The 20,845-nt window shown below is 38.8% G+C and overlaps 1 protein-coding gene and 1 long non-coding RNA gene across 7 annotated transcripts in view; both read right to left on the bottom strand.

Annotated features, from left to right (window-relative positions):
* The window catches only part of PRIMPOL (primase and DNA directed polymerase), a 58,191-nt gene extending 39,312 nt beyond the window's left edge, over positions 1-18,879 (bottom strand). For all 6 annotated transcript variants that reach the window (XM_032869889.1, XM_032869888.1, XM_032869887.1 and 3 more), the window contains exons 1-5: positions 18,835-18,879; positions 16,144-16,273; positions 14,043-14,282; positions 5,288-5,385; positions 4,259-4,388 (exon numbers count right to left, since the gene is read on the bottom strand). In XM_032869889.1, coding sequence (XP_032725780.1) covers positions 4,259-4,388; positions 5,288-5,385; positions 14,043-14,222 — 408 coding nt within the window. In that variant the 5' untranslated portion in view covers positions 14,223-14,282; positions 16,144-16,273; positions 18,835-18,879. The remainder of the gene's footprint in view (positions 1-4,258; positions 4,389-5,287; positions 5,386-14,042; positions 14,283-16,143; positions 16,274-18,834) is intronic.
* On the bottom strand, positions 18,869-20,557 carry LOC116874877. The gene is made up of 3 exons (XR_004384081.1): positions 20,513-20,557; positions 19,523-19,599; positions 18,869-18,903 (listed from the first exon to the last, which is right to left on the bottom strand). It is a non-coding gene; the product is annotated as an uncharacterized LOC116874877 (long non-coding RNA).
* Positions 20,558-20,845: the final 288 nt, after the last annotated feature.

Here is a 20,845-nt window from a genome sequence, read left to right as displayed (position 1 = left end):
GGATCGAGTCCCACATCGGGCTCTCTGCTCAGCAGGGAGTCTGCTTCCCCCTCTCCCTCTCTCTCTGCCTGCCTCTCTGGCTACTTGTGATCTCTCTCTGTCAAACAGATAAATAAAATCTTAAAAAAAAAAAAAAGACATTTATATATTAAAACTATATGATCCACAAGTTAGAAATATGATTATTTGAGCAATGTTACCTGTCAGTATAGTTCTATAAATGCACTAGCATCAGAGTCCATTCCATTTGGCAGAAGGGGCTTATTAAATTTCATCAGTTGTCATTGCCTCAAAGGATGATATGTTATCACTAGCTATTATTAGTCAGTTACTTCTTAACCAACTGTTAAGATAAGAGTTAATCTAATTTATGCCTCTTCACAGGGGGACTCAAAAGGAAAAGTACTTACTGGGTTATACACTTGTTATACAAAGTAACCAATAAATGAAATTAATCTCCATGTAAATACATATGAAGATTATATTACCTAAAATAATCTGGGGGCAGCTGGGTGACACAGTTAATTAAGTGTCCCACTCTTGGTTCAGCTCAGCTCATGATTTCAGGGTCATGGGAAAGAGCACTCAGCTCTGCCTAAGATTCCCTCTCCCTCTGCCCCTTCCCCTGCTCCTAGGGGCACACACACTGCTATACAGCAGGTAAGCCTAGTTGTGTAGACATTGCTACAAAAGACCACAACTCGATAAAGCAATCTCAAGAAAAAAGAACAGAGCTGGAGGTATCACACGTCCAGATTTCAAACTATACTACAAAGCTACAGTAATCAAAACAGTAAGTACTGACTCAAAAGTACACATATTAATCAAGGAAATAGAGAGCCCAGAAATAAACCCACAATTAAATGGTCAGTTATTCTATGACCAAGAAGGAAAGAATATACATGGATAAAAGACAATGTCTTCAATGAATAGTGTTGGGAAAACTGAACAGCTACATGAAAAACAATTCACTTTCTTACATCACATACAAAAATAAACTCAAAATGGATTAAAGACCTAAACTGAAGACCTGAAACAATGAAACTCCTTGAAGAAAATAAAGGCAATAATCTCTTGCACATTTGTCTTAGCATTATTTTTTGGATCTGTCTCCTCAGTAAAGTGTAACAAAAGCAAAAATAAACAACTGGGACTGTATCAAACTAAAAGCTTTTGCACATTGAAGGAAACCATCAACAAAACAAAAAGACAATCTACTGAGTGGGAGAAGATATTTACAAAAGATATATCTGATAAGGGATTGGGATTAATATCCAAAATATATAAAGAACTCCTAAAATTCAACACCAAAAAAAAAAAAAATCTGATTTTTAAAATATGCAGAAAACTTGAATAGACCTATTCCCAAAGACATACAGATGGCCAACAGACACATGAAGAAATGCTTAACATCACTGATCATCAGGGAAATGCAAGTGAAAATCACGACGAGGTATTACCTCACACAAGCCAGAATGGCGAATATCAAAAAGACAAGAAATAACAAATGTTGGCAAGGATGTAGAGAAAAGGGAATCCTTGTGCACTGTTGGTGGGAACGCGAATTGTGTAGCCTCTATGGAAAACAGTATGGAGATTTCTCAAAAAGTGAAAAATAGAACTACCAAATGGTCCAACAATTCTATTCCCGGGGATTTACCCAAAGAATAAAACAGCAGTAATTCAAACAGACACATGCATTCCTAGGTTTATTGCAGCATTATTTCCAATAGCCAAGATATGGAAGACACCTGTGTCCATGACAAATGAATGGAAAAAGAAGATGTGGTATATATACACACATTAAAATTACTCAGCCATGAAAAAGAGTAACATTTTGCCACTTGTCAGCACCGGTATTATGCTAAGTGAAATAAGTCAAACAGGGAAAGTTAAATGCCACATGGTCTCACTTACCTGCGTAATCTAAAAAACAAAATAAACCAAATAAACCAAAACAGACTCAAAAATCCAGAGAACAAAATGCAGATGCCAGAGGGGAGGAAGTAGGAGTATGGGCGAAATAGGTGAAGCAGATACAAACTTGTGGTTATAAAATATGTAAGTTACAGGGATGTATGCAAAACAATGTAAGCATTATAGTCATTAATATTATAATAAGCTTATATGGTGGCAAATGGAAACCAGACTTAACATGATGAATCTTATATAATGTATATCGTGTTAAATTACTATGTTATAGCCCTGAAACTAATAAAATATTAGATGTCAACTATACTTCATAATAAATAAATAAACCTAAGTAAAGGAGGGGGGAAGCCAAGAAAAAGCTAATATTACATGACTTTTTTTTATGTATTTGCATACATTTTTCAAAAAATTTAAATTTTAAAAGAGTGATTCAACATAATCAGCAGATACTCTTTATCAAAAACATTTTAAGATATATTTTTAAAATTATAAAATGTGTCATCTATAGTTAACATCTAAGAGAAAAAAATTAAGGAGCGCCTCAGTGGCTCAGTCAGTTGGGCATCCGACTGTTGATTTTGGCTCAGGTCATGATCTCAGGGATTCTCTCTCTCCCTCTCCCTCTGTCCCTCCCCCAACTCACATGTGCATACACTCTCTTTCTAAAAAGAAAAAGAAAAGCAAAAATTAAGGGGTGCCTGGGTGGCTCAGTCAGTTAGGCATCCAACTTTTGATTTCAGCCCAGGTCGTGATGTCGGAGTCATGGGATCGAGGCCCACATCTGGCTCTGAGTTCAGCGTGGAGTTGACTTGGGATTCTCTCTCTCCCTCTGCCCCTCCCCTGGCTCGCTCATTCTCTCTCTCAAAATAAAAAATAAAATAAAATAAAAACTTTAACAAATTTTTGAAAAGAAAGAAAACAAACTAATCAATAAATGTTAATACTACTTTCAGCCCAAATAATAGCCAATATAAGTTTAATAACTTATATAATAACTTATATTTTATTATATTTACTTAATATAATAAAATCTTAAAAGATCTTATAAGAAAACATTAATAGACTTTTGTTGAACTAGCCCATATTATTCCTTTTGTTAGTAACTTCCCAGTTGACACTGCTAAACCAAAAATACATACTGGAATGACAGTATTTTCTCTTTGTTAAAAACAAGGATAACTGTACTTCTAGATCATGTTTTACCAATATTATAGGACCTAGAATAGGAGTTTTAAGTTTTTCTAGACCTTAGACTCCTTTATGATGGTGTAAGACAGAATAATTTCCAAAATTCCTCCCAGCACAAAAATTAGGACATAATTTTTAATTCTTGAAAATTCAGCTCAGTAACCAATTTTTACAGTAAAAATTACTTTCCCTAACTTTTATCAGTCAGCTACTTGCAACAGAGTTAATATATAATTTAAAAACAAAGTTTCTGAACTGCCACCTTTCTCAAGTCTTTTTTCTTAAAGATTTTTTTAAAAAATATTTTATTTATTTGACAGAGAGAAACACAGTGAGAGAGGAAACACAAGCAGGGGAGTGGGAGAGGGAGAACAGGGTTTCCTCTGAGGAGGGAGACTGATGCGGGGCTGGATCCCAGGACCCTGGGATCATGACTCAAGCTGAAGGCAGATGCTTAACTGACTGAGCCACCCAGGCCCCCCTCTTTGCTAGGACTTTCTTTTTCTTTTGTTTTGTTTTGTTTTTGTTTTTTTTTAAAGATTTTATTTATTTGACAGAGAGAGATCACAAGAAGGCAGAGAGGCAGGCAGAGAGAGAGAGGAGGAAGCAGGCTCCCTGCTGAGCAGAGAGCCCGGCTCGGGGTTCAATCCCAGGACTCTGGGATCACGACCTGAGCTGAAAGCAGAGGCTTAACCCACTAAGCCACCCAGGTGCCCCTTTCTTAAAGATTTTATTAGAGAGAGAGAGAGAGAGAGAGCATGTGAGGGGAGAGATCAGAGGGAGAAGCAGACTCCCCACAGAACAGGGAGCCTGATGTGGGACTTGATCCCGGGACTCCAGGATCATGACCTGAGCTGAAGGCAGTTGCTTAACCAACTGAGCCACCCAGGCACCCCTCTCAAGTCTATTTTTTATAGATATACTAATATTACAATATATATGGACCTAAATTAAATCTCTGACCATTTTAGAAATTTATTCAGAGAAGTCATATTAAGAAACGAAAATTCAAGAGGAAAAGGAAAAGGAGGTAAAACACAGGACCCAAATATTACACAGGCTGCATTCACTTAATGAATGAATACGTGAATAAAAGGATCTACAGATATAAGGAGAAAAACCTGAGCTTGTAATTTACCTCAATGAGTAATGCAACCATCTTTTTTCCATCAGCTTCTGGATTGGCAAGTTTGTTAAATTCCAAATCAAAATAAAGCTTGCACACAGCATTTTCAGGAATGACTTCATAGCAGTGTAAGAGATTTTTCCTGAATTAAATAGTTCAAGATTGTTAGGTTTATATCTTATACCTTTTGAATCATGGTAGTTGATCTTATATCTCAAGATACTGGACTAACTGTGATTTAATGACATAACTATGGCATAATGAAGACATGACAAACTGAACAATTGCTCCCCTGTGGGTTTACGGATCATCGTATTATTAAGAGCTTCCATCAAAGAAGATGTAACAATCATATGTGGTCACATTATTTACCTGAAAATATGGTCAACCTCATGCTGTTATTTATTCACAGATAATTTTGACACCGTATGACCCTTCTTTATTCTTGGTGTCATGACAGAATGGATCTTGTCTGAGAAAAGAACTTTCTGTCTCGAACTGGAATCCCAGGATCACATGTATTCTTGGGATTGGATAAGCTTTTTACAAGAATTTTTAAGTTTTGTATTTTCATTAGGAAAATAGTATTTGAAAAATTGGCTGGAAACATATTCTGAATCACCTGACTTCAAAGAGTTTGCAGCGCTCACATGTGGATCAAGAGACAGGACTTTAACACAGGTTAATAAAAATAGATACTGCCTCGGTAAATAAATGATGACCTGGGCTAAGTGAAATCCAGATGGCATCCTATAGAAGTAAAAGGTTTGTAATTTGAACAAAAAGTTATGGGGGAATTGTGTCATCACATGCACAAGAACTCACAATACACACAAGATTGCCCCTGACTTTTCTCCCAGCACCTCGTAAGATCATTTAGTGCTGCTATGACACGGAAGCTCCAGAATTCAATTTTACGGATAAAGGAGTAACCAAATGTGGGATGGAGATCCACAACAGTTAATTCAGCCTGCATTAATTTCACCAACATTACTAGATGAAGGAAATGTAACTTTAATGTGTTGTCCTTGACGGACTTACCGGGATTTGTAATAAAACCAAAGTTGAGCATAGGTTGTCACCAGGTAAATACGTTGCCCATCGCCCACTTTGTATTCCAAAGCAAATACGTGAACATCCTTTATAAGAGCAAAAATAACAGTAGAAAAATTAATAAAAGCAGAAATCCAAAAACAACTGTAGCTAGTCAATGCTCATGAAGAATTTTATCAAATTTTGGAAAATTGGAATTTGAGCATCTTTATTCCTAAAAAAAGAAAAAGAATTATTGTGACTATGTCAATCAAAATCTAATTATATTTATTCACTCAAGTAATACATGTTCAAGGCAGAAACCATTCAAATATCCAGACCAAAAAGAGAAAAAAAAGGAGAAAAATCACTTTTCAATCACTCTAGCTTGACTTCCTATTATAGCTTCACTTTCTAGTTTATGAAATTAAACTTATTTCTTTTAAAGACTTATTTATTGGGGCACCTGGGTGGCTCTGCCTTCGGCTCAGGTCAAGATCTCAGAGTCTTGGGGTCAAGCCCCGCATGGGGCTCTCTGCTCAGCAGGGAGCCTGCTTCTCCCTCTCTCTCTGCCTGCCTCTCTGCCTACTTGTGATCTCTGTCAAATAAATAAATAAAATCTTAAAAAAAAACTTATTTATTCATTTATTTATTCATTTTAAAGAGAGAGACAAAGCACACATGCATTAGGGGAATGGGCACAGAGAAAGAGAATCTCAAGCAGACTCTGTGCTAACTGAGGTGCCTGCAATGGGGCTTGATCTCACCAAGACCATGACCTGAGTCAAAACCAAGAGTCTGAGGCTCAGTTGACTGTGCCACCCATTTAAAACTTATTTTTTAAAACAACCTAAATGTTACTATAAATTACTAAGGCGAGGGTTACCTGGGTGGCTCAGTTGGTTAAGCAACTGCCTTCAGCTCAGGTCATGGTCTTGGAGTCTTGGGATCGAGTCCCGCCATCGCACTCCCTCCTCAGTGGGAAGTCTGCTTCTCCCTCTGACCTCTCCCCTCTCATGTTCCCTCTCTCTCATTCTCTCTCTCTCTCAAATAAATAAATAAAATCTTTTAAAAAAATATGACTTAGACTAAATAAATTCTCTAGTACATATAAAAACCTGTGGGCAAAAAATTTTTTAAATTTTTAAAATGTTTTAAATTTTTAAAACATTTGTGTAAGACTATAGTCTTACAAGTGTAAGACTATAAATAGTCTTTTCTAGAAGACACTTTTTTTAAGGTTAATGGCTGTGGCACTTGATATAACCATTTGCATTTGTTGCCCCAAAGAGTTTCTTCTATTAGAGGGATACACAAGTTCTTTTCTTTCCACTTAGTTAATGGTAGCTGTTAAGCCTATCGAGGAAATAAAACTTCCATTTTCAGAAGTGAGATTTCAATGAGGGACTACATTACTGACATTAAAACAATCTTCCTGAGATAAATTTTATAGTTGGTAATTGTTAACTTTAGCAATCATACTCCTATTCTAATTCAAGATCAAATGAACTTGTCAGGATTTTAATTTCCGATACCTGAATTGGGTTTACACAAAATGAACACAAAGGCTGTTATTTTATTTCTTAAACTTTTTTTTAAGATTTTATTTATTTATCTGAGAGAGGGAAAGAGAGAGAGAAAGAGCGCATTTGTGCATAGGAGCAGGGGAAGGGGCAGGGGGAGAAGCAGACTCCCTGCTGAACAGGAAGCCTGCCATGGGGTTCAATTCCAGGACCTTGGGAACCAATCCCAGGACCCTGGGATCATGACCTGAGCTGAAGGCAGACACTTAACCGATAGAACCACCCAGGTGTCCCTATTTCCTAAACTCTTCTGATGAGATCTGAGTTAGCTTCCCTTTACAAGGGAACAAAGGGTCTTCATCCTAAAAAATTTTAAGCACACTGAGTTTTTATATAGTATCAGTGATCAGAATCACAATATATTTATGCTTGACTTCACATATGCACCTTTTCATGCTTTATATTTCCCACAGTGCCAAATAAATGATGTACAATACACATCTGTTTATTTCTGAGCATCAGACCATTTGCAAGGGTAGCAGCCAGCAACCACTCCTTAATCCCAGTTACCTAATAAGTAGGAAATTACTATTATAAATCCACTCTATTATTCCAAAGCACAAAAGGAGGGCACAGAAAGTTAAATACATGTTTGCTTTGGTGGTATGATTTAAGACCCAGGGTTTATGAACTCTACACTATACTATTTGAGACATTTTATTTTCCTATTGCTTCAGTTCCATTTTTCTTCCTCATTTCATCCTTCAAATTTTCATACTCCACTCATTCATTTCCTCACATTTTTGTGGGTATTGTTTTAGTTCACTAAAATCTAGTCATTCTATTATTTTTCAGTCCATGGATATGGTCATTTTTCCTCTAAGCATAACTTCTTTTATTCATTCTTTTGTTTTGTTTTTAAATTTATTTGACAGAGAGAGAGAGTACAAGCAAGGGGAACAGCAGGCAGAGGTAGAGGGAGAAGCAGACTCCCCGCTGAGCAGGGAGCCCACCCTGGGCTGGATTCCAAGACCCTGGGATCATGACCTGAGCTAAAGGCAGATGCGTAACCGACTGAGCCACCCAGACCCCTCAGCATAGCTTCTTTTAAATATCATTATGTGGGAGTAGGACAAAAAGGCTGAATAGGAGGATGCTGAGTTCACCTCCCATGGACACACTGAAGTAACTGCCACAAGTAAGGCAACTTGCTCTGAAAGCAGTCAAAGACCAGCAGAACAGATCCTCCACAGCTAAAGACAAAAGACATAAAAACAAGGCCACATCAAGAAGGGTAAGAGGAGCTAAAGCAAAAATAGGAACCAAACCTTGGTATGGAGAACCACAAGCAGAACAGTTAGCACAGGCACAGAAGTCCTCCATGAAGAGAAAAAGGATCAAGCCCCACATCGGGCTCCTGCACGGGTGCCTACAACAGGAGAACTGAGAACAAGTCCCCATTCCCTATTACATCTGGTTAAGAAAATCACCAGGACAAATACACTAGTATAAATCAGAGCAGATTAGAGGATGCAGATTGTGGAAAGCACCCAAGCTGAACACTGAACAGAAAAGGAAATGAATAAAATAACCATAGTTTAAGGAACCTCTGGGACAACATCAAGGGCACAAACATTCACATTATAGAAGCCCCAGAAGGAGAAAAGAGAAAAAGAGAGAGAAAACTTATTTGAAGCAATGATAGCCTAAAACTTCCCTAACCTGGGGAAGGAAAAAAGAATAACAGCTCTAAGAAGCAAAGAGAGCCCAAACAAGATGAATCCAAGGAAGTGCACACCCAGACACATGATAACTAAATGTCAAAATTTAAAGATAGACTATTCAAATCAGTAAGAGAAATGCAACCAGTTACATATAAGGGAACACCCACAGGTTATAGGTGCATTTTTTTTTTTTTTTCAGCAAAAACTAGGCAGGTCAGAAGAGGATGACATGATTTATTTCAAGTACAGAAAGAAATAAACCTATGTCCAAGAATACTCTACCCAATAAGATTACCATTCAGAAATGAAGGAGAGATAGAGTTTCCAGACAAAATTTTAAAAAGTTCATCACCACTAAACTGGCTTTCCAACAACTGTTAAAAGGACTTCTTTATGTGGAAAAGAAAAGAACATAACTAGAAGAAAATTATGACAGGAAAAAATTTCTCTTATCAAAGAAAACATACAGTAAAAGTAGATCAATCACTATAAAGCCAGCATGAAGGTTAAAGGACAAAAGTAGTTAAGTATTGACATAAATTAGTTAAGAGATATGTAAAATAAATAGATGTAAAATATAGCATCATACACTTAAACACGGAGGTAGGAAGTAAAAATGTAGCACTTTTATAATGTGTTGGAACATCAGCAACCACCAACTTTATAGACTGCCATATACATAAGATGTTATAAATGAACCTCGTGGGAATTATACACCAAAAACCTGTAACAGATACACAAAAAATAGAGAGGAACCCAGGCGTAACACTGAAGAAAGTCATCAATCTCTCCCTGATATGAGGAAGTTGATATGGGGGGGCTTGGGGGGGGTAGGGAAAGAATAAATGAAACAAGATGGGATCAGGAGGGAGACAAACCGTTAAGACTCTTAATCTCACAAAACAAACTGAGGGTTGCTGCGGGGAGAGGGGTAGGGAGAGGGTGGTGGGGTTATGGACATTGGGGAAGGTATGTGCTATGAAGTGTGTAAACGTGGCAACTCACAGACCTGTACCCCTGGGGCTAATAGTACATTATATGTTAATAATAAATAAATAAATAAATAAATAAATAAATAAAAGAAAGTCATCAATCACAAGGAAAGACAGCAAGAAGGAAAAAAACGAGGACTACAAAAACGACCAGAAAACAATGAACAAAATGTCAATAGGTACATATATATCAATAATCACTTTAAATGTAAATGGACTAAATGATCCAATCAAATGACAAAGTGTGACTGAATTGATAAAAAAACCAACCCCATCTATATGCTGCCCACAAAAGACTTCGGACTGAGACATATAAACTGAAAAATAAGGGATAGAAAAAGATATTCCATGCAAATACAAATGAAAAAAAAAGGTGGAGTAGCAGTACTTGTATCAGACAAAATATATTTAAAATCTGTAAAAAGAGACAAAGAAAGGCATGACATAAGAGCTCCTGGGTGGCTCAACCGGTTGAGCATCAAACACTTGATTTCAGCTCAGGTCATGATCTCAGGGTCCTGGGATCAAGCCCCTTGTTGGACTCTGTACTCAGCAGGAAGTCTGCTTGAGATTCTCTCCCTCTGCCCCTCTCCCACTTTGCATGCTCTCTACTAAATAAATAAATATTAAAAAAAAAAAAGGAAAGAAATAGCATGATATAGTGATGAAGGGATCAATCTAACAAGAGGATAAAACAATTGTAAATGTCTATGCAGCCAACATAGGAGCACCTAAATATATAAAGCAAGTATTAATAGACAAAGAGGGAGAAAGTGACAGTAATACAATAATAGTAGGGTAATTTAACACCCCACTTACATCAATGGATAGATCCTCCAGACAGAAAATCAATAAAGTGTATTGGCTTTGAAAGACACATTAGACCATATGCATTTAATAGATTATACAGAACATCTCATCCCCAAACAGAAGAAAATATTCTTTTTCAAGGGCACATGGAAAATTGTCCAAGATAGATCACATGTTAAGCTACCAAACAAGTCTCAATAAATTTAAAAGGACTAAAATCCTATCAAGCATCTGTTCCAACAATATGAAATAAGAAATCAATTACAAGAAAAAAACTGGAAATAACAAACACATGGAGAATAAACATGTTACTACACAATGGGTCAGAGGGGTCAATGGTGTCAATGGGGAAATCAAAGAGGAAGTAAAAAAATACCTGGACACAAGAGAAAATGGAAACGCAATGGCTGGGACACAGCAAAAGCAGTTCTAAGAGGGAAGTTTATAGCAATATAGTCCTACTTCAAGAAACAAGAAAAATCTCAAAAAAGCAATTTAAACTTATATGTAAAGGAACAAGCAAAATAAGAACAAACAAAGTCCAAAATTAGAAGAAAGAAAATAATAAAGATCAGAGTGGAAATAAATGAAATAAAGACTAAAAAGGTAATTGAAAAGATCAATGGAATTAGAAGCTGCTTCTTTGAAAAGATAAACAAAATTAATATAGCCAGACTCATCAAGAATAAAAAAGAAAGGAGCGTCTGGGTGGCTCAGTGGGTTAAGCCTCTGCCTTCTGCTCAGGTAATGGTCCCAGGTAAAAATCCTGGGATTGAGCCCCACATTGGGCTCTCTGCTTGGCAGGGAGCCTGCTTCCCCCTCTCTCTCTGCCTGCCTCTCTGTCTACTTGTGATCTTTGTCTGTCAAATAAATAAATAAAATCTTGGGGAAAAAAAAAGAATAAAATAGAAGACACAAAAATAAAATCAGAGGGGCACCTGAGTGGCTCAGTGGGTTAAGCCTCTGCCTTCGGCTCAGGTCATGATCCCAGAGTCCTGGGATCAAGCCCCGCATCAGGCTCTCTAGTAGGGAGCCTGCTTCTTCCTCTCTCTCTGCCTGCCTCTCTGCCTACTTGTGATCTCTGTCTGTCAAATAAATAAATAAAACCTTTAAAAAAAAAAAACCAGAAATAAAAGAGAATTTACAACTGACATCCACAAAAATACAAAGATTTATAAGAGACTACTACAAGAAAATATATGCCAACAAATTAGACAAACTAGAAGAAATGGATAAAGACTGACTCAGGAAGAAATAGAATGTCTGTACAGATAGATTACTAGTAATGAAAGTGAATCCATAATCAAAAACTTCCCAAAAAACAAAAGTCCAGGACCAGAGGGCTAGACAGATGAATTCTACCAAACATTTAATACAGAGTGCTCAAGCTATTCCAAAATACACAAGAAGAAGGATTTTTTCCCCCTAGGAATGCTTCTGAATTTGTTTTACAAGGCCACCAGCATTACCCTCTAACCCAAACGGACAAAGACACTACAGTTATTCCCTGATGAGCACAGATGCAAAAAATCTTCAACAAAATATAGGCAAACCTAACACAATACATGAAAGGGATCATTCACCATGATCAAATGGGGTTTATTCCAGGGGCGCAAGAATGGTTTTCTATCCACAAATCAGCATCTACAGCACTTTAATAAAATGAAGGATAAAGATCAAACAATCATCTCAATAGACGCAGAAAAAGCATTTGACCCAATTTAACATTACCATGAAACTGTCAACAAAGGGAATACAGAGGAAACACGCCTCAACATAGTAAAGACCATGAATGACAAACCCACAGCCAACATCACACCCAAAAATGAAAAGATGCCCATTCTTCCCACTTTTACTCAATACAGTAGTAGAAATCCTAACCACAGCAATCAGACAAGTAAAAGAAGGAAGAAAAAAAGCCACCCAAATTGGTAAGGAAGGAGTAAAACATACAGATGGCCAACAGACCAACAGACACATGAGGAAATGCTCAACATTACTAATCAGCAGGGAAATGCAAATCAAATCAAATCAAATGATTTTGATGGCTAGTATCACACCAGTCAGAATGGCTAGTGTCAAAAAGATAAGACATGGGGGCACCTGGGTAACTCAGTTGGTTAAGCGTCTGACTCTTGTCAGCTCAGGTCATGATCTTGGGGTCCTGGGATGGAGCCCTGCATCAGACTCAGTGTTCAGTGGGGAGTCGGTTTGAGGATTCTCTCTCTCCCTCTCTCCCTATTCCTCCTCCACCCCGCTCTCTCTAAAATAAATAAATAAATAAATCTTAAAAAAAAAAAAAAAAAGACAAGAAATAACACTGTTGGTAAGGATTTGGAGAAAAGGAAACACTTATGCACCACTGGTGGGAATGTAAGTTGGTGTAACCATGATGGCAACCAGAATAGAGGTTCCTCAGAAAAAATTAAAAATAGAAACACCTGGACGCCTGGGTGGCTCAGTGGTTTAAAGCCTCTGCTTTCGGCTCAGGTCATGATCCCAGAGTCCTAGGATCGAGACCCGCATTGGGCTCTCTGCTCAGCAGGGAGCCTGCTTCCTCTTCTCTCTCTGCCTGCCTCTCTGCCTACTTGTGATCTCTGTCTGTCAAACAAATAAATAAAATCTTAAAAAAAAAAATTAAAAAGAATAGAAACACCATACAACCCATTAATTCTAGTAATTCAGTATTTACCTGAAGAAAATGAAAACACTAATGCAAAAGAATCTATGTCCTTTGTTTCTTTACAATAGCCAAGGTATGAAAGATAGCTGTGTCCATTGATAAATGAAGATAAAGAAGATGCAGTATATATACACCAAAGAATGTTACTCAGCCATAAAAAAGAAGACTTCATTGTCTTGCCATTCACAACAACACGGATGGACCTAAAGGATATTATGCTAAGTGAAATAAGCTACAGAAAACCAAAGATCAAAAGACTTCATTTTTATGTGGAATCTAAAAACAAAACAAATCTAAAATAGACTCATAAAATACAGAGAACGAACGGGTGGTTGCCTGAACAAAGGGGTGTGGAGAGACAGGAGAACTAAGTGAAGGAGATGAGAGTACAATCTTCCAGTTATAAAATACATAAGGCATGGGGATGAAAAGTACGGCATAGGGAATATAGTAATATTATAGTAACTTTGGTGATAGATGGAGACTAGACTTATCATGGTAAGCATTTTGTAATGTGTGTAATTGTTGAATCACTATGTTGTTCACCTGAAACTAATATACTATGTCAACTACATTTCAATTAAAACTTTAAAACATCATTTCAAATCTTTAATTGTCACTACATAGCCCATTCTTTTTCATTATTAATACTAAGTAGATGGTCAAAAATTCATAAGCATAATTTCTGTAAATAGTGTGATATTTCAGATACGTGGGTGGCTCAGTTGTTAAGTGTCTGCCTTCAGCTCAGGTCATGATCCCATGGTCCTGGGATCAAGTCCCACATCAGGCTCCTTGTTCAATGGGGAGCCTGCTTCTGCCTCTGCCTACTGTTCCCCCTGCTTGTGCTCTCTCTCTCTGACAAATAAATAAATCTTAAAAAAAAAAAAAAAAACCCATAATGTGATATTTAGATCACAGCTAAATTCTTTTGATACTCATGTGGACTGAAGACAAACAGACATCTCTTTTTAAAATCCTAAGTTAGAGTAGCTTCAAAAAAAAAAAAAAGGTAGGAGATAAGAAAATTACCTCTTTACAGCTTTTAACAAAATTAAAAGCCTGAGTTTGCCGATGGAATAGTTTCCAAATGGAAGGTGGTTCTTCTGGCTTGGACAATCTTGGTCTGTATACCGAGGGCAACGGTTTCCTCTTATAACGAGATGCTTGTTCTTCAATTTGCTTCAGTTTTGCTTCCCATTTTCTCTCCATTGGTTTAGAAGTTACAGGGAAACTAAATCCTAACCCATGTAAGAGTTCTGTCAATTAGCACTAAAACAAAGACTTAATTTCTTTCTTTAGAATATATTTTTTTGGTAAAACATCAAAAACCATTTCCTTACAGTTATTTCCTTATCTGCCATATATATATATACATATATATATATATACATACACACACAATTATATATATAATACCTAATTTATATTACATATATTCTATATATAGATAGATATATATATATACATACACATAGTTATATAGTTATATATAATACATAATTTATATTACATATATTCTGTATTATATAGAATATATAATACATAATATAATATATATACTATGTATATAAATGTACTATGTATATATATAGTTTTGCATTAAGTTTTAATGTGAAATAGGAATGGGGCTAGTTACCAGATAGCTTTAGATCTTGGCTCTTCGATCTAATAGTGCTATGATTTTAGAAGCACCCTAAGCCTTAACTACAAAATGGGGATCAATGTCATCCTGAACACTTTATGTAATTATCATGAGGATAAATGTGATAGGATGTAAGAAAACGTTTTGTAAATTACAAAGCCTCATGTAAACATAAGCGGCTTTTGTATCATTATGGTTTTTATTATAACCAGTTTATTGCATCAAGCACTATCTATCTTGCCCAAGTGGAGCTACTACGTTGGCCATCACTTTTGTGCTATTTCTTAGTACAGAGTTCATTTCTAGACACTACTGTGCAGTTCCCTTTTCTTCTGTTTCTATCCATTGTTCTTCTTTTCTCCCAACACAGTGGTTAGTTGGGAGAACAATTCAGTGTATAAATGGAACTACAATATTGGTTAGTCTTGGTTTCGAATGTCCATGTTAATCATAAGCATGTTTAGAGATAGGAATACACACATTTTTAACCTATGTCTGTTAATTTAATGACTGTATCCAAGTAGCAGTCTTTTAATCCCTGTTTATTAATGACGTGTGTTTTTTATTTGCACACAATGTTTCCATGTTAGCCATGCCAAGGTAAGGGGGCCAGAAAATACTTTTATGATTTGGGATTACGCTTTACTTACCAAAAAAGGATAGGCTTTTAGAAGGGGAGAAGAGCTTGCATCGTAGGTAAGTAATGGCCACAAAACCTGCCATTCCTCCCTCGAAGAGATGCTATCTAAGTCCACTCACGTACTCTCTACTTGGCCACATGACTTGCTTTGGTCAATGTCACATCAACAAATGTGTAGCAAACCGAGGTGTAGTAAGTGCTTGTGCACTGGATTTGCCCTGAGACCAAGACTGTCCTCAGACTGTCATGCTAGAACTCCAGTCTCACAGAAGATAAAAGGACATGTGGACAAGCACCAAGTTACCTCAGCTAACAGCCAACACCAACTACCAGATACATGGAGTTCAGATATTCTGGACCATCCAGGCATCTGAATTCAACGCCTAAGCAAGCCTGAGTGAGTTCAGGTGAGATCTGCCAGAGACCTCCCCAGTCAACCCACAGAACTGTAAGAAAAAATGAACTATCTTTAAGCCAAGAAGCTTTGGTCTGGCTTTTCATACAGAAGTCGGTAACTGTGAGGCACCTGGGTTAAGCCTCTGCCTTCGGCTCGGGTCATGATCTCAGGGTCCTGGGATTGAGCCCCGCATCGGGCTCTTTGCTGAGCGGGGAGCCTGCTTCCCCCTCTCTCTCTGCCTGCCTCTCTGCCTACTTGTGATCTCTCTCTGTCAAATAAATAAATAAAATCTTTTAAAAAAAAAGAAATCGATAACTGAGGTAATCTCCCTTTTCATTAATATCGTCTTCACTAATAAAATAATTTATCTATGTAGAAAACACATATATTCATTTTTTAAGGTGAAATTACAACATATACTAAGGCATTCGAGGGAAAAATTCCTATTTACCTCTGGCAATGCCTTTTCAGTACTTGTGCTTACCGAATCAATAAATATTCTCTTGAATTCTTGCAGAAAATTTTGCAACACAAACTCAATAGCAAATGATATATGCCCGGAAAGGAAAAAGAGGTTCATCCTAAAAGATTGAGAGGATACAGTATCATGACACTGTTAGATTTCACATTGGACTTCAAACATGTCAGACCTAAGAAAGATTACTTTCTCAATTACACGTGATCCACATGAAAATTATAAATTATAAACCAAGAAACAAACATAATTCTAACGGTATAATATAAACTTCATACCAGACATGCCTAGGAACAGAATATAATTTCACTGGATGGAAGAGCTGGAATAATTTTTAATGAAACGGCTTTTTCCAATGCCAAATGACATAGGACTCCAGACTGCTAGATCCTGAATATTTGGTTTATTTTAATCTGCTTCGCATACCGATAAAAATCCTCCACATTCTGACAACCTAGGTGAGAAACTGACTTTCTTCTCTGAAATGTATTAACTTTTAATAAAGCGCAATGATTACTTAATGAAGAAATAAATACGGGGGCACTTGGGTGGTTTACCAACTGCCCTCGGCTCAGATCATGACCCCAGAGCCCTGGGATGGAGCCCCGCATTGGGCTCCCTGCTCAGCAGGAAGCCTGCTTCTCCCTCTCCCACTCCCCCTGCTTGTGTTCCCTCTCTTGCTGTCTCTCTCTGTGTCAAATAAATAAAATCTTAAAAAAAAAAAAATTAACACAATGCAATTAGATAGGATTTATAGCTCTAGTATCTTATCAGTAACTGACAGAATAACCATGTGGATGTTCACACTTAGTGACATGGACATCCAGAAAACTTTTGATTTGGTAAAAATACTGATACAACCAGGGGAAGGAAGCCATGCATGGAAGTCGTGGAGACACAATGGAAAACCAGTCTGATGCTTCCTGGACCAAAGAAACCACAATGTCAACAAAGGAAAAAGAAGAACTCAATATATGTTATGCTCTCATGTTGTCTGAACAGTTCAAAAATGTTAACAGCTGGGTTGGGGGTCAGAAGACAGCTGGGGGCTGGACTACTGAAGCAGGAGTGCTGAATGACGAAAGGAAAAGGAAAAGGAAATGGAGACGAGAAAGGCATCTGGCATTCTGGTTTTGGACTATCATATTCCTCATCCCTATCCCTTGGGATAAGAAATATGTCACCATTTTGGAAATGCTTTTAATTCCTGGTGTGGAAGGACTGTCGTCCTTCTTTTATATAACTGTACATCAAAAACCCCTTTGCACACAGGGGCTGTTAACTACTTTTGGTAAATTTCCAAGTTCCAAAGAAAAGTATTTGTTGTTTAAAAAAAAGAAAGAAAGAAAGAAAGAAAGAAAGAAAGAAAGAAAAATATTTGTTTTTTTTTTTAAATAGTAGGTTTAAGAACTCTATCATTTGTTTCTTCACAATGTACCACAATGTTAGTTAATTTCTTTCCTTCCTTCCTTTTCTTTTTCTTTTTCTTTTCTCTTTCTTCCTTCCTTCCTTTCCTAAATTAAACTCCATGCCCAATGTGGGGCTTGAACTCACACCAAAGGGTCAAGAATCACATGCTCTACCCACTCAGCCAGCCAGGTGCCCCCCTTCCCCACCTGCCCACGGTGTTATTTCTTAACACTGCATTCAATCATGGTCAATACTGATTTTACAACTAAAGGTGGTCAGCCTAGAAAAAAGGCCGCCTTAGTCCTTTTACAGGAACTGTAGTGGGAGAAGAGGCAGAGAGGAGGAGGTAGAGCGATGACACAGACAGCCAACCTCAGTAGCCCTGGTTTCCCGAGGTTTATGCCTAGATAAGCCCAGCTCAGACACCTGATGGCCTGAACCCCAGGAACAGCTGCAACAGAAGGCACATGTCTCATGATTCCTGGCCTCTAGGGAAAGCTTCCTTCCTCTTTTGTCTATCACAAGTCAACCCCTGTTCCCTCTGTCCTGAGAACAGATTTATCAGTATTTTGTGCTTTCTGGCAGATATGTTCCAGTTTCAATATTTAGTCGTGTTCTGGTATTTGACAATAGTTTTTTTTTGTTTTTTTTTTTAAGATATTATTTGAGAGAAAGTGAAAGTGAGAGAGATCACGGAGGAAGAGGGAAAGGCAGACTCCAAGCTGAGCGGAGAGCCAGATGTGGGGCTTGATCCCAGGACCCCAGGATCACAACTGAGCCGATGGCAAACACTCTACCGACTGAGCCACCCAGGACCCCAGGATCACAACTGAGCCGATGGCAAACACTCTACCGACTGAGCCACCCCGGTGCCCCTGGCAATATTTTCTTAACATAATCCCTTATGGCCTCTTGGAATACATTTATACTATTTCTCCCACTGCGAGAATATTCATAATAAAGTATGTGATTAAAACTCACTTATAGGGACGCCTGGGTGGCTCAGTTGGTTAAGCAGCTGCCTTCGGCTCAGGTCATGATCCCAGAGTCCTGGGATCGAGTCCCACATCGGGCTCCTTGCTCATCAGGGAGCCTGCTTCTCCCTCTGCCTCTGCCTGCCATTCTGTCTGCTTGTGCTCTCTCTCTCTCTCTCTCTGGCAAATAAATAAATAAAATCTTAAAAAAAAAAAAAAAAAAAAAAACCTCACTTATAATAATATTGCTACTTAAGAGTACATTCCAAATTAGTACATTCACCTTTTCCACTTTGGTCACTTTGCCTCTCAGTGCTTGAACAGAAGTGACTCATAATTTCCCAAAAATCTCCTGTAAGTTGTGATCTCTCTCTGTCAAATAGATAAATAAAATCTTTAAAAAAAAAAAAAATCTCCTGTAAGGGATAAGAAAACATACAATGATATACTGTTCTTTTCCAGTTCCCCCTTTCTACCATCTCCACAGGATCCCCATCCAAACAGCCTCTCTGCCACACTAGTCACCCTTAAAACCCGACTTGTAACTTTCCATAGCGACACTAATTAATGATTCAGAAAATCACTCAATTCACACTTCAGTTTACCCCCAAGAAGTCCAAACCCCCTCAAGAATCTGGACCAGATTCTGGGGCGCCTGGGTGGCTCAGTGGGTTAAGCCGCTGCCTTCGGCTCAGGTCATGGTCTCGGGGTCCTGGGATCGAGCCCCACATCGGGCTCTCTGCTCCGCAGGGAGCCTGCTTCCGCCTCACTCTCTGCCTGCTTGTGATCTCTCTCTCTCTCTGTGTCAAATAAATAAATAAAATATTTAAAAAAAAAAAAAGAATCTGGACCAGATTCTAAGCCACTTTACAGTCTCCCCAGAATCAAAACCACTTAATCATTTTATTTCTTATTGTTCAGCCAAGTTCACATCCTGTCCCTGACCCAGTACTACCACCTATTTCTCTTACCTGGAAGGCCTCTCCGGCCTTTCCCAAATTCTTCCTCTTCGAGGCCCAGATCAAAGTCTGCCACCTCTGCGACAATTCTGTGAAAAGAAATTAACTGAATTCAGTCAGAAGACATGGCCTCTAGCCAACCCTTTTACTATAAAGAAGTCTCAACTAGACTAGTATCATCTACAGGAAAACAGAAAACCGCTGCTGCTGCCTTAACTGAAGTATCATTTTGGTAAGAGAGCTTAGCACAGGAAGGCGTGTGGGCATCCCAGCGGGGTGACAGGACTTGTGGGACCACACTCCCCATGAAGAACGGCGCGCTAAACCACTGGTAGGGTTTGGAGAGGGTCGTGGTCTCCAGTTTTACTGCAGCAGAAAAAGGGCCTGCCAAACACGGGTCCTCTCTCAATTTGGGAGGGAGAAAGAAAGGCCCAGGTGTTCTCGAGATGCAAATCTAACTCAGGTAATTCTGCTTTCGTTAAGAGCAAATGAGTTAACTCTCTTAAACCCGTGTGGGATTGGGATTCGTACCTCCAGGGGCTGTTGGAAGGATAAAATAAGAAAATGTGCTGAGAAAAATGTACTAAGCACTTCACAAAGGGCTGTCGTACTTATAGAAGGCATCTATATACACATATATACACACACACACATATCTGACGACGTCTATTTATGGACAGACTGCGCCCCTGACGTACACCCGAATAGGCAGAAATGCTGGGGGCAGGCTAGCTGCTAACGTGGGGTCCCCGACTTCGGAGGATGTCCTCTTGAAGTCTGATGCAGAATTTGGTGCTAGATTGTGTTGATAACACTCTGCGAAAACGACTCCTTGTTTGCATCAGGGTCCGAACACAGTTCGTGAACCAGAACAGGCGGGGAAATACTGAGCGCAGGGAAGGAGGATTAAGGGGCAGGGAACTGGGGGATGAGCGAAGGAAAGGCCTCGGCACCACAGGGGAAGTACAGATTACCAGCGCGGGTCGCGGCCTGCTCCCCTACCTCCGGGAGGTCTGAGTGGGCGTGAGGCCCGCCTCTGACTCCCTCCTCTCTGCTCCTCGGGTCTCGCGAAGGGCTCAGGTGTCCCTCCTACTTTCAGAACCCCGCGCCACGAGCGGAAACCCGCGGGTCCTCAGGGGTAGCAGGCGGGACCAGTCTTCAAACCACGCGCGAGGGCGAGGCCAAGGCCACAGCGCGGGGGCGGGGGGGCGTGCCGACAGGAAGGGACGCTCAGGCCTATGAAGGAGCGGCATAGGGGCGACGGGGGCGGAAGAGGAGTGCGCCGGGGCCTATGAGGTAGAGGCATATGGCAGGCAGGGGGCGGGGAGGAGAGTG

The sequence above is a fragment of the Lontra canadensis genome, unplaced genomic scaffold (genome assembly GCF_010015895.1).
Source record: "Lontra canadensis isolate GAN:19392208 unplaced genomic scaffold, GSC_riverotter_1.0 scaffold39, whole genome shotgun sequence".
In the NCBI taxonomy this organism is placed as follows: domain Eukaryota; kingdom Metazoa; phylum Chordata; class Mammalia; order Carnivora; family Mustelidae; genus Lontra; species Lontra canadensis.
Note: the sequence above shows the minus strand (reverse complement) of the source record. Positions and strands in the feature narration are given on the sequence as shown.